This window comes from Lichenostomus cassidix, chromosome 4 (genome assembly GCF_008360975.1).
Source record: "Lichenostomus cassidix isolate B80296 chromosome 4, HeHo_3.0, whole genome shotgun sequence".
In the NCBI taxonomy this organism is placed as follows: domain Eukaryota; kingdom Metazoa; phylum Chordata; class Aves; order Passeriformes; family Meliphagidae; genus Lichenostomus; species Lichenostomus cassidix.
In genome coordinates this window covers 24,043,726-24,057,791 of record NC_139484.1, presented here as the reverse complement: position 1 = coordinate 24,057,791, position 14,066 = coordinate 24,043,726, and the positions used below count along the sequence as shown (strand labels likewise).

The following is a 14,066-nucleotide window of genomic DNA, read 5'->3' as shown; positions in this document are numbered from 1 at the left end:
AGAGGTTGTCATCTGACTAGGTGATATGAATGGAAGAGAATGGACCCTATGCCAGCATGGTACCACAACTCTGTGATGTCAGTCCTCGTTCCCTAGATATGCCTTCAGATGCTAATAGTTCCCTAGGACTTAGATTCCTAATTTCAAATTTAGGAGGATGCGCAATCAGTGTTTCGCTGTTGCCCACCAATTTGGCTTTCTGGCTCTTTATAAATTTAGGATTTATTTTTTAAGTGATGATACTGTGTTACAAACCACTGCTTTGTTGCAAAGTTTTTTTTCCACTTTCTGTTTTTTGAGGCGTCATGTTGCTTGAAATGAAATACTGAGCTGTTCCTTAAAGACGTGGCTAAAAGTAACTGATGTTTCCTTTCAAAACATGATTGCAGACTTTTTTAAGTATTATGGTGAATTCTTGAAAAAAAAACCAAAGTGATAATACTGTTTTAAAATTATGTAGTAGTAGGTAGTATACGTCCTTCACACTTTTTCTTACTTTTTTTGCAAATTCCGAAGTTATTTGGTGGGAATACACTGTCAGGTGGAGAAGAGTACTGCCACCACTCCCAGATATGAGCTGGGATACACTTATTTAATATACAAATTCTGAAACTCAATGTGTGTTTTCCCTGAGATATGTAGACATACTACTTTGAAAGCTGCTATTTCCTTTCACAGAAAGGGAGAACTAATGATTGGGATTTGACCTGTTATGTGGTAAACACTACACTGGGGGGAAACTTTGCTGCAATATGTAGATTTTTACTGAATAAAATAGAACTATTCTGGTTTCTCAGAATGCCAAATTATTCTGATTATATAATAGGAAGCCACACTTTTTGGATAGATAGGATGTTACTTAATGTTGCTGCATCTTTCTAGGTACCCATCATATCTGGCACCTGAAGTCATTGCACAGGGAATAGGCAAACCAAGTGATCATACTCAGTGTGAGAAGCCTCTGCCTTCCGGCCCTAAATCAGATCTGTGGTCTCTTGGTATAATATTGTTTGAGCTTTGCATGGTATGTAAGAGAATAATTATCTTGATTTCGACTCTGGGGGAATAGTTTCATTAACTTGATTGCACTTGAGTGGGGGGTTTATGACACCTTGCCCATCACCCAAGCCCAAATATCAGAATATGGTAGCATTCCTACCTGGAACAGTACTAGTTGTTCAAGGAAAAGGATGCATTTTGTATGTAGGATGCCTGGTATATGTGTTAACCATGAAGTATATGTTAACTGTGCAGCCACAAGGATGTGACTGCAAGGCTGTCCCAGTTAGAAAAGTTATCAATTGTACATTTTTACTATATGATGATGTAAAGCTGTTTCTGCTATAGTTGGGCTAAATAATGTTAGTTTTCATACATCTTAAATTCACATGTCTTTGTATATAGATGGGTTACAACATTATCTAAATATTTTCATGTAGTAGCTGTTTATTTCAAATTCAACTGTAATTTGACTTTGTTATTTGTTTAGGGGAGAAAATTATTTCAGAGTTTGGAGATAGCAGAAAGATTGAAATTTATACTTATGTTAGGTAAGTAGCACAAAATCAATTTTTCAAATTTATCAGCAACTTTATGATTAGAGCTTTACAAATTAATCAGCTTATTATGCTCAATTCAAAAACACTTTACCTTTGTCATCTTTCATGCACAGATTTAAATAGGCATTTGTAGTGTGGTTGCTTCTCTGGGGAAAGTACAAAGCTGGATATCCAGGGAAAAAACCTTGGGAAGAGCTGGCAGTATGTTAAAGGCCAACTACTAAAAAAAAAAAAAAAGAAAAGAAAACAAGCTCAGTAATGATGGTAATTTTCATGGTTATTTGTTGGTTTGTGTTGCAGGAGGTTTCTGAAATAATTTAGGAATTGATGACACTGAAGAAAACTGTCCCCACACTAGTAGTGCCTGCATATAATGGTCAAGCAGGGAGAAGCAGGACTCAAATAGGAAGACAGAAATAAAGAGATCTGAGAAGTGTTTTACTCAGGCTTTTGTCTCTGGTTTCACACTTAAACTATAAGACATCACTGTACACGTGGAATTTTTGCTTAATGTAGATGAGTCTAGAAGTGGAACTATTCTTGCGGCTTTTAAAACTTTATTTCTCGTGGTGTTTATGTATAAACCATGGGAAGGGGAAAGGCATGAGTTTGCAATTGGCAGCTTTAACAGTAAGTTTTTATTATCCAGAGCAAATAGTAATACTGTTAAAAGTAATTGCTGTCAGGAAAAACATGTTTTTCGCTAAGTACTTAGTGCTTGAGTGCCGAAATTCTGACTGTTTTGGGGATCTGGTAACAAAACTTCCTGAAGCATCTCCATCCACTTCAATCTGAATTCAAGTTGTTTGTTTATCCACTGAAAAGCATTCATTTCCTGACTTGGGAATTATTTATTCAATCAAGTAATGAAAAGAAGTTTTAAAATACTGCTATTATCATCTGCAAGTAACAACAAAGTGAAAAATTACTTCCAAATTCATGTAGGTACCCTTACGTTCATTCAGAGATTTTTAATTTTTTTTATTTATGAGTTGAAAGACTGTTTTAATTTATTTGGCAGAGACTGACACTCTGGATTTACTAGGCATGTAAAAAGATTTTCACTGTTAGCTTACATGTGGTGCTTAACTTCCCTAGGCTTCTGTCTGCAGGTTATAGGTTATAATAATTTTAATTTCTGATTTTGATAATTTGCTTTTAAGTGATGTGGCAGTGTCAATAAAATGCCAAAATTAAGTACTTTTTATTGGAGTGGATGTTTATCTGATACCCTGTTTAATTGGTATCACCTTATTAATAATCTTTACCCTTTTATTGTTTTGTTTGTTTTTCAAAGGCTGTGTAGATGATATTGTAACTGTATTGGCTGAAGAACATGGTTGCCTTGATATTATTAAGGTTTGTGAAACTAGTTTGCTCTTCCATACTGTCTTATATAGAATATTTTATTATTGTTGCATGTTCACTTTTCTTTTCAATTGATTTGGTCACTTACTATATTGCAGCATGATGAAAAATTTTGAAGTCTAAACTGTGTATCTCAGACCCTTTCAAATAGCCAGTACTAGTAATATTCTTTCCTAAAATTGCTGTCAGTCTCAGTAAATGTTAATGCTCTCAGGGTAGTTTAATAAGTTAGATATTTTCTTTAAAGTATCAGTGGTTAAGTATTTTTCTTCCAGAAATTTAGTGTTATATCTGGTCCACTTTACATATTCTGATAGTGTAATTTTATATAGTTAAACTTCTCCTTACTCACAAAAATAATCACTGAATTTTAGTGTCTGTGTATTTTGGGACATTATGTGAAAGTTTTCTGATTGTTAGCAGAAGGAAATTGCCAGGTACTGCATTGTTTCCAGCAGGGTACAGAATATCTAGATTAAAAAGTAAGTAAAAAGCTGCATACATTGCAAATATTTCAGATTTTTTCCCCCTAAATCAAAGGTAGAACTGGGAGGTGAGAAGAATTACTTCCCCAGCATTTTGGTCTCGCACAGCTAATCTCACATGCGTAGGTGTGAAATTTTATTGCCCTCAAAGGAATAGCCTGTATGTTAAAAGTTAAGTATGAGCCAAGTGACTTGCTGAATTAAGACAGTAATAAACAGACCTCCTCCATATTTTTCTTATGTTCCAGGACCTTTCTGAAAATATCATAGCTCTACTGAAGAAATGCCTTACATTCCAGCCTTCTAAGAGGCAAGTGTTCTGTCCAAGGGCCTGGTAAACTCTATGGGTTACTATGAAATTAGAAGAACTTTTGCTGAACCTTTCTTTGGAGTACTGACATATGAGCTACCTATAGGAAATTCTCAGTTTTGTGCTTTTCAGTGTGTAAAAGAGAAGAATTAATGGTCTGAATATGGGCTGTAAACAGACTAGTGTGTTATGCTGCATGAATTGAAAGAAATTGGTAGACATTTTTTGCTATTAAAATTTCTGAAATCAAATATACTTTAAGGTGACTTGCTAATATTGTTACTGGGGACCTTTTTTGCCAAAATGCAACGGTTTTGGGAGTACTTTGTTATAATTGTTTTATCCTCTTCCTTAATTCAAGGCCAACTCCAGAGGAATTGCTACATGACAGTTTGTTCAGTGAAGTATCCTCACTATATCCTCCCTTCCACAAACCTGCTGGTCTGTTCTCATCTTCTCCAAGGTGTGCTAATTTAACACTTCCTGAAGACATAAGTCAATTATGTAAAGGTAAAAGCAGGTAGTGGGATAAATGTCATTGGAGGGGGAAGGAAAATAAAATGTTACTGCATTTTCTCTCCTGTAAATTATTCAAAGAGACTATTAAATGTTACAACACTACATTAATGCAATAAGCTGTTCAATGGACAGAGATATGGGCAAACATGTTTTGAGGGATGTATGCAAACCAAAGGAATCAAATCTTAATTTTGTGCTTCAGCCTCTGGGGAAAAATAAAATTAGTGTTCAAGTCCAGGTTGCAATAGCAGTGTCATCTTTTGCCTTTAGAATTTGGACATGTACAATGTCATTTTTTTCCCCACTTATTGGTAATTGGATCCTGCTAGATCATAGCATCAGATGATTTTTGGAAGTACTGGAAAACAAACCTCTTTGTGAAAGAGGTCACATTCTGGACTAAAGGATTATACTTCTGAATTTTAAACTACAGTATGTTGAAGATGTTACCACTCTTGAATCTTCATTAATGTTTTCTTATAAACTTGGAGATGTTTAGAAAATCTCATTTAGACAAAGATTTTATCCCTTGTTAGAATGAGTATGGTATGTGAAGGGAAGAGATATTATAACTACTCAGTAGGAATCACTTGTTTCTTCTTTTGAGTCTTAGTGCTGTGTACAAAACAATGTTTTGTTTTCTTTAAAAACACACAGGAAGCAAAATTCCACACTTCAATGTATTAATGTGAGTTGTTCGTGGCAAACTGCAGAAATATCTCCTTTTTTACTGACTTCTTTCCTTAAGGCTCCTTAAAGAGCACTTGCAAAGGCAAGATCACTTTTCCTCTAACTTCACATTAAGCTTACGACCTTTCAAGCAGAAAAGTTTTTTTTTCAACAAATATACTTAGAGTTGTAGAAAGAAATACAAACTACCTAAGAGGCAATATTATACAAATTAAATACCTAAGAGGTAATTTATTATTTGTGTCATTTCTCCCAGCAGATGAAGATAATGATTACCTAGCAGAAAGATCAATTGAAGAGGTTTATTATCTCTGGTGTTTGGCTGGAGGAGACTTGGAGAAAGAGCTTGTCAACAAGGAAATCATTCGATCAAAGCCACCTATCTGCACACTTCCCAAGTAAGGATGGAGAAGCTCTTTAAGGGGAGGGAGGGAGGGAGGATGGATGGATGGATGGATGGATGGATGGAGAAGGCTAGCGATTGCAAGAGAACATATTTGAAATACCTGTATATGTGAAAAGTACTGAAAATGGCATTCTTAAACAGCAGGAAATTATCACTTTCCCTCTTACCCAATATAAGTAATTATCTGAATGCCTTGTATCTGTCACCTACCTGGTCTTCCTGTTGCTTTCTGAAACTTGAAAAGATGCTGGTGAAGTAGAAAATACTGGAATGGAAGTCCCTAAATTTTGCACACTTTCCAATAGAATTAAGTTTTAGTAACAATGTCTCATTGTGCTGCAGGGGCATATTGGTAATTGTAATTTAATTCAATATGTTATGTAGCAAATTCTCACATTCTGAATTCCCTTTCACGGAGCAGCAGTACTGAATGGACAACCCAGTTATTCAGTACATCAGCTGATTAGTCTTTTTCAAAATGCTTCTTTTTATGACTTAGAACTCTGCAACAGCATTTTAGTGGTTGCTACTTTTATCTTACTGCTGCACATATAGCAATTTTATGTAGTCCCTTCATTATCTGATCTTAATAGATAATCTTAATAGCCTAATTATTTGCCCATAGATACCAATTTACTGTTTCTGTGTTTAAAAAGTGGGTGAAGCATGGGTACAGCCAAAATGCAATATCTTTAAAAAAATAAATGGTGGAAATAGAATTGAAGTGTTATTTTGCTATCAAAGTTAGTGTGATTTTTGAGGGATTGCTTCTTTTGAATGTAGGTAGGTGCATTTGAATTATAAGGGACAAACATATCATGTAACAGAAAATTTTTGTACGCTCTATAGTGGAGGCATTTGTCTGTGCCAGATCAAGGAATAAAAGGGAATATTAATCCCATGTCTCATAACTTTTCTTTTGTGTGCAAAGCAAAGTTATAGAAAACCTAAAATGTGCCATTTTACAAAAAAACCTGTGTGAATAATTTAAGGTGATTGTACATTCCCTTGATAGCAGGTTTCATGCCTTGCAGAGTCAATACAGTATACTTCTAAGACCTAATACCTTACTTTAAAGAGGAAACTGCTTGATGTAAGAAATTCTTTTTCTAGCTCAAGTTCTGTGTTATAAAATGACCTGATTTTTTTTTCTCCTTTTTGAAGCTTTTTATTAGAAGATGGTGAGAGCTTTGGGCAAGGGCGAGATAGAAGTTCCCTCCTAGATGACACAACTGTGACTTTGTCTCTGTGCCAGCTCCGAAACGTAAGAGTGATATTGTGCACTTGTTCTTATGACTTCTCTGCAGAAACATTTGTTGAAAGGGAATATGTAACAGCAGCTCCTACTTCTGTTTCTGCAAGCAGAAGTGTTGCTGATTCCAAGAGAACACTTCTTAGTGTCTAAGTCAGATTCTGGTTTGTGCTATTAAATTGCTTTGCCTGCAAAAGCTTACCAAACTTGATTTATCTTCTGTCCCTCCCTTTCCTTTTTCTGTTACCTGCTTTGTTCCAGTGTGGTGCAAATAGTTCTGTAGTACCTGGTATTCTCCACAATTGCTAAAGCTATTTGGTTAGTGAATCTCTTCTGTATGCTTTAATTACTGTCTGTCAATGGCTCACATTATCCAGAAGAAAAATGAACCCAATTCAGTTTCCGCTCCTCAAAAGCTTTGTACTTAACGTTGGGTACCAAGTTTCCACTAGTTGATTACTAATTTTTAGAATATATAGCTATGAAACAGCTAGTTCAAAAGATCTCCTCAAGGCATTTTGCAGAAATACTGTAATGTAGTTTTCTTCCATCTTCAGTGGAAAAAACAACATATGATAACTCATGATTTGGCTTGATGTAACAATCAGTTACAAGATTTACTGCATGTATCACTGAAATGGTTTAATTATTTACATGTCTTTGCACACATAGAGCTTTACTGCTGTAGAATTGGGAATTTGTGCTACACTGTTTGCAGCTTGCTTTTTATACTAGCAAATGCAATTCTATCACAGTTTTTTTTTTAAAAATCCTTTCCATATGATTACAGGGGTTAGTACGGAGATGGTGACTCCTTACTCTGCCACTTTAATTTTAGAGGTAGTGTGTCAAGCACTATGTAAACATATTTTTTCAGTAGAGCTTTGCACTACTTCACACAAAATGCATCAAGACTGACCACAGAACTGGGATATTTTCTTCACTTGGTCAGTGGAACTTGAGAGGCAGGAGAGAGGTTAAAAATATACAACAATTGTTTGAAACATAATATACACTTCAGCTTCTGCTATTGTTCTTACCAGAGGGCAGCTTTTTAAGGCTTTTTTAAACCATTTTAATCTGTAATTTTGGATATTGCTGCCTGCTTCTATAAATACAGCAGGAAATAATTATATACTGAAGTTTTATTTTGGGGAAGATGCACACCTGAACCTTGCAGTGTTAGTTGAAATAAGTTTTTGAACTTGCACAATTTTTCAAACACCTTTTATAGAGCAGAGCATGATGATTATAATCAAAAGAAGAGCAGTACTGAATGAACTGAGAATGAACTCTTCTGTCAGCCCCAAGAGGAACAGGCTGTGTGCTGTGTGCCTGCAAGTTAAGGGCTGAACTGCAAAACACAGCACTGCAGGGAGCGTGGTATTAAACATTAATCATGCACCATAAGATGTCTGAAAACTTCAGTCAAAAATCCAGCCATGTTTGTCTGTCACCTTTCCTGAGAGTGTCTGTACTCCCTAAAAGGAATTCAAGTTTGTATAACTCTTTAGCTGATTAGAAACATAAATGCAAATTGTGCAGTTGCTTTGCAGCTACTTGGATAGCAAGTCCAGAAAAATAACTATGTAATACTATTGATCTATTAACCCATGGTCCGTAGAAACTGTTTTTTGTGTGGAAATAGGTTTATGGATGAGATATCTTCAGACAGAACTTTCATCAAGTCCAAAAGCCTGTATTAGCAAAACTTTTTAGTGTTGAAAGCTGTATGCTTCATTGCTCATGAAGGACTGAGCTAATGCTTAGGTCTCAAGGCAAGTTACTGAGTCTGGCAAATGAATTGCTAATTAATAGGTTTTGTATTCCACTGAAATTTCCACTTGAATTCTGAGTGGTATTCTGATAACTAATTATTTTTCTTCTTCATTTCAGAGATTGAAGGATGTTGGTGGAGAAGCATTTTATCCATTGCTTGAAGATGAGTAAGTATATGTGTAAATTTGTACATCTTTCAGGCACTGAATTTTGATTTATTGGTTTTATTTGAGTGGCACACGGCACAGCTAGACACAACTGCCTCCCAAAAGCAAAACTAATGTGTCTTTGTTTGGCTCTAAACATTGAGAGCTGATTAGCACTGTGCAGTTAAGGCCCTGGTACCAAACTGAGGATCTTAACCTGTTTCTCTGTCCTGGAAATCAATTGTTTTTGCAGAACATTCAAAATTACCCATTAATACTTTTTTCTGACTCAGAAATGCTTTATAGGGTAATAACGTTTTTCAGTGATTTGTTTTTCTTGCTGTTCACTATTACTATCCTAACTTTTTTTCTAGCCAGCCAGCTTTACCTCATTCCAACAGTAGCAATGAGCTCTCTGCAGCTGCTACTCTTCCTCTGATCATCCGAGAGAGGGACACAGAGTACCAACTAAATAGAATTGTCCTGTTTGACAGGCTGTTGAAGGTATGGAGTTCTTGTGATTCTGGATAATGGGATTTGGTTTGTTAATTGGAAGATTTTGAAAAATCAAGTAATTGTAAAATGAAGCAGAGATACAAGAGACCACGGTGGGAAAGGGGGAAGAAAACCCTTCAGAAGAATAAGATTGAAAATAAAAGTAGAATAAGTCTTTTCAGTAGTGATGAACATAAAAGTAGATTTTAAATTATGCACATGAAAATAGTGCTGCTGCTAATACTGGTCATTTACTGATGTAAATAATTTTACATCCTTTATTTCATAACAGACTAAGCTATTATAGGTTTAAATGTGCCTGTAACATTTTAGCATTTCCAAGCAGTAAGGTATTTGAAAACATAGCAGCACCATGTTATAAATGTGAGGTTTGTATTGGGGAAAGGAATAGCAGCTCCTGATTTACATGTATGCAGAGAGATGGATTCCTGTTTAAGAATGAGAAAGCTGATGCATATTATCAAGTATAAACTATAAATGTTTAATAAAATGAAGATGGACGTATAGTATGAAAAGAAACATAAAATGAAGAAAAAACCTGCAATGCAAGTTTGCATTAGTAGATCTATCCAGTATATACCGAAGCACATGAATGCATTTATGAGAAAGAGCGGATATTTTAACATCAAACAGTAGTCCTTCATCCAGGCCTTCTACTTAGGCATGAAATTCACTTTTTGTGAAAGTTGTATTCACTGTTCAGGCTGTTTCATATGGGGAAAGACTGTCCCAGGTGTGGGATTTGAATTTTTTGAGTTACATGATAACATTTTTTGAAGTTAATCTCTTCTCTTTGAAGGCCTACCCATACAAGAAAAATCAAATTTGGAAAGAAGCCAGGGTTGACATCCCTCCCCTTCTGAGAGGTGTAACCTGGGCTGCCCTGTTGGGGGTTGAGGTAAGAGCATTTGGAGCAGTTCCAGTAGTGGCTGGGGATGGAGTGGGATAGGAATGGGGTTGACAAGGAAGCTGGAATGGGTTTAAAGATTTGGCGGGTAGGGTTACTGGAATTTCAAACAAAATGAGTCATGAAAACACGCAAATAAAAACAGTGTTCTGACAAACTTGTTTCTTGTCTGTAAGGTTATTTGATTTCTGAGAACATATGTACACTTGACTGTCTTGAATTTTGATTATGGGGTGGAAAGTAATACCCTGACATTTGGTAGTTGACAGGGAGTTTTTGTTTTAAGTTTTAATATTTTTGACAAATGCAGTTGACAATCCTTCTGCTCCAGTCAGCAATAGTTGGACAAAACAGGAGGAAACACATGAGATTTCTTTTTCTCACCTACCAATCAATGCACTTTCCAGAAAGAATGGAGAATAAATAAATCAAATATAACCCTTCTGGCCAATGGAATGTGTCAGAAACAAGGGCTCCTCAGAGAGTTGCCTGACTACCCAGCTTTTGGATCTATGTTGCTTGCAGTCTGCAGCAGTGGAGCAAAGAGATTCTTAAAGATAACACATCCCAGGTTATTCAGGATATTTAGATTACGCTGTGATATGATCTTCTGAGTGTTCTGTAAAATAATCAAGAAAAAAGCTGTAAAGGTAAAGAAAAACTGCTGAGTTTTAGGGAATGAGTCGATTCTCGTCCTTCAGCAACTTGTCATCTGTACAATATGAGTATTTCCCTGTCCCATAACATTAAAATGGACATGTTAGTATGCCTGCCTTGGGATTTATGCAAAGACAGGCTACTTAAGAGTCATCTATATTGGCAATATCAATTAACAGGCAGCTGGATTCAGTGCCTTTACAGAGATGATGCTGAAAGCCACTTACCAGTGGCTGAGCAAAGCACTGGATTTAAACTGAGAGCATCTCTTAACTTGAAAATGGGAAAGTACAAAGTACATAGCTTTCTGTATAAACAACTGAAAATCACTGAAGATCATGCTGAGGAGATGTATAGAAAGGTCTGTATGTCCTGAGTTAATAACAGAATAAAGATGGTTTTTTTTAAATTAATCTGTCGGAATTTTCTGTTCTTCTGCCAACTAAAGTTCTTAAAAACAGTCAACTTCTGCATATCAGCATGTACATTGTTATATGCACTTATGTTGGCAAGGGCTTTCTAAATTCAGATATTCTTCTTCCACATTTAGGGTGCTATAGAAGCAAAATATGATGCCATTGATAAAGACACACCGATTCCTACAGACAGACAAGTAAGACTTACGATGTTACCAAATATTGTCACATCAAGATCTTTCCCACCCATTACTTGCCTATACAGTACATGTGGTAGATAATAATAGTATGGTTGCCCTTCCACTCTAGCCTTACGCTGTAGCAAGAATCTTGCAAAATAGATGGGCACAAGTAATTTAACTCAACTTACAACATGAGGAAGGTGAAGCCTTCTTTCACTTTGTAATCACTGTTTCTGTAGCAGCAGCAGTGTAGTGAATAGTATGATTTATTGTTAAAAATCCTGGGTTCACCAAATGCTTGTTGTGCCTGTTGATCCTTGTAGCAGATAATGCTGAGTACCTTGAGATCCTGTAAGGTGAGCTGTTCTTAACAGAAATGGAGGTTTGAGCAATTTTGTTCTCCAAGAAGGGAATGTTGTCAAATATTCTCTTACCAGCAAAAAAAGACATTACAAACAACAGCTATTCCTTTCAGCTGGGTGAAGAAATACTTTCCATCAAATTGGTTACAATATTGAGAACTCTGATTTGGTTACCTTTTAGAGCAAAGTAATATTAACATCTGAAATGAGTAGAGAAGTAAAAAAAAAAAGTAACTGTGATCTGTTTTCTGCCTTTTTCGAGGGCTAGAGCCCTTTTAAAAATATGAATGCGGAAAAGGAAATAAAAAATCTCTATTTTTAAACTTTGACAGGTCTGTTATGTCCCCTGTTAAATTTGGTTTTGAGAGTGATGGAGGAAGCAGATTGTTTATGATGGTGGTCTGACCTACATTTTTTGGCTGATTTCCACCTCTAGTGTTGCAAGATGGCTGTAGTACTACCCCAATCATCCCCATTTTTCTTTCTATGCTTGCCTGTGGTGCAGATTGAAGTTGATATTCCTCGTTGCCATCAGTATGATGAATTGCTGTCATCACCAGAGGGTCATGCAAAGTTCAGACGTGTATTGAAGGCCTGGGTTGTTTCCCATCCTAATTTGGTGTACTGGCAAGGTGAGTTTGATCAGTTGGCAAAGTCAGGTAATTGAATGGAAAGCTGTGATTGACTTAAAAGTACCTCAAGCTTTTCACCCCCACAACATTAGCCTTTTTTTCAGTGCTTTCCTTTCTGTTTCCTTTGAGGAATGAATCTGTGGGTTTCTGCAAATTTAAATCCTAATAGCTCATGTTTAATTTGTAATAAAAAATTGCCCTACTCTTTGTTATATGTTCAGTCTTCGTAAGTTGTAGTCACTTTATTTCAAAAAGAAAAGTCTGTTGCTTGCTATTAAGCTCCAAGATAATACTGCAAAAGTTACTGAGTTCTTGGGATGGTAATTGGCACTTCTTGGATGCCTTGGCAGAATAATCAATTTGGCATTATAGTTGAACAATATGAAATCCTCTCTGTTTTCATGCATTGATTTCACAGTTGTTCTCAGAATTGCTTGTGAAGCCCTGACAATGCAGAGCCAGTATCTAGTGTGCAAATTTTCATTATAAATTAATGAATTTGTGTGCATTAAAATAAATGAGCTCTTTGTGCTGTTTCTTCATGGCTCTTCTCTCTTTAGGTCTTGACTCTCTTTGTGCACCATTTCTGTACTTGAATTTCAACAATGAAGGTAAGTACCTTCTTCTGTAGTGAGCAAAGAAAAGCACAGTCTCTCATCTGTATATATGTGCAGACAGATGTGTGCATCCACTATAGATGGAAAGTTTCTGTATCTACAAAGGAATTTTAAAGCTCTTGTTGCCATAGGTCAAAAGAAATGGTTGGGTTTTGAAAACTGCCTGTGGTGTACTGCTCTTCAAGCAGAGGTTCAAATACTGTTTATTGCCAAGTACAATAATGATATATAATAAAAAGCACAAATAACCTTGAATAGGAAAAAGCAAGAAATGCTGCTGTAGTATACTTGTATTTTTCAGTGAAGCTGTAGTTCAGTCTTGCTTAAGGTGAATGTCTTATCAGGTAATCTAAGTGTTAACCTGTCAGACCAGCTCTATTCAGAAAAGCTGATGGTAGTTTTAAATGCCTGAAAGATTATCAGATCAATTTTAGATATATGACCATTATCTTCTTAGAATGTGATTTGTTCATAACAGGTGTAGTCCAAGCTTTTATTGTCTTGTACTTGGCTTTCTTTATATGAGGTCTGGATGTGGGAAATGTAGTTTCTTAGGACAATGACTCCTATTTTGCCTACTGTGCATGCAAGTATTATTGTGTGTAAATTGATTTAAGTATTTTTTTTTATTGTATGCTTAATAATTAATTTTTTTAATTGCAATTATGCGTCTGCCTCTGCAATTGCATCAGTTTTTCTAATTCTTTCAGCTCTGGCATATGCCTGCATGTCTGCTTTTATTCCGAAGTATTTGTATAACTTCTTTCTGAAGGATAATTCTCATGTTATTCAAGGTAAGTAATTCCCTTTATTTGTAGTAGTTCTAAGAGAAGTAGAATTGTTTCTGGATATGTAAATACATATCCAGTTTTTCAAGGGGTTGCAAAATTGGTAGCAGTTAGAGTCACATACCTGCAAGAAAATTTGAAACAAAATAGTGGTTAAAGATTCGGGCAGGAGAAAAAATCCAGATGTGCACCCACACACACAAAAAATGTTCTGTGTAAAATCCAAGGTAAGAGTCAGTCCATCCTGCAAAGTTGTGAAAGCAGAAAATAGTCTTTCTAGTGTTACATTGTAAAGACTTACCCTTCAGGTGATCAAAGTCATCTTGTTAGAGGAACTGTTCGAACAATGAGGGAAAATGAAGGGGAACAGTACAAACTGTTCTGAGGGGTTCCTCAGAAAATGAAAGTTATGGTATTCAGAAAAATAGGGATTTGAGGGGAATTTCTTATGGAGCAGAAGACAATGTTATTCAAT

At 35.8% G+C, this 14,066-nt stretch overlaps 1 protein-coding gene across 2 annotated transcripts in view; it reads left to right on the top strand.

The window, feature by feature from the left end:
• TBCK (TBC1 domain containing kinase) overlaps nt 1-14,066 on the top strand; it is a 91,379-nt gene that overhangs the window by 26,672 nt on the left and 50,641 nt on the right. For both annotated transcript variants that reach the window (XM_085058345.1, XM_085058346.1), the window contains exons 7-20: nt 883-1,024; nt 1,490-1,550; nt 2,857-2,918; nt 3,661-3,722; nt 4,084-4,232; nt 5,191-5,329; nt 6,502-6,601; nt 8,486-8,535; nt 8,889-9,018; nt 9,830-9,928; nt 11,145-11,207; nt 12,060-12,186; nt 12,747-12,797; nt 13,514-13,597. In XM_085058345.1, coding sequence (XP_084914471.1) covers nt 883-1,024; nt 1,490-1,550; nt 2,857-2,918; nt 3,661-3,722; nt 4,084-4,232; nt 5,191-5,329; nt 6,502-6,601; nt 8,486-8,535; nt 8,889-9,018; nt 9,830-9,928; nt 11,145-11,207; nt 12,060-12,186; nt 12,747-12,797; nt 13,514-13,597 — 1,319 coding nt within the window. The remainder of the gene's footprint in view (nt 1-882; nt 1,025-1,489; nt 1,551-2,856; nt 2,919-3,660; nt 3,723-4,083; nt 4,233-5,190; nt 5,330-6,501; nt 6,602-8,485; nt 8,536-8,888; nt 9,019-9,829; nt 9,929-11,144; nt 11,208-12,059; nt 12,187-12,746; nt 12,798-13,513; nt 13,598-14,066) is intronic.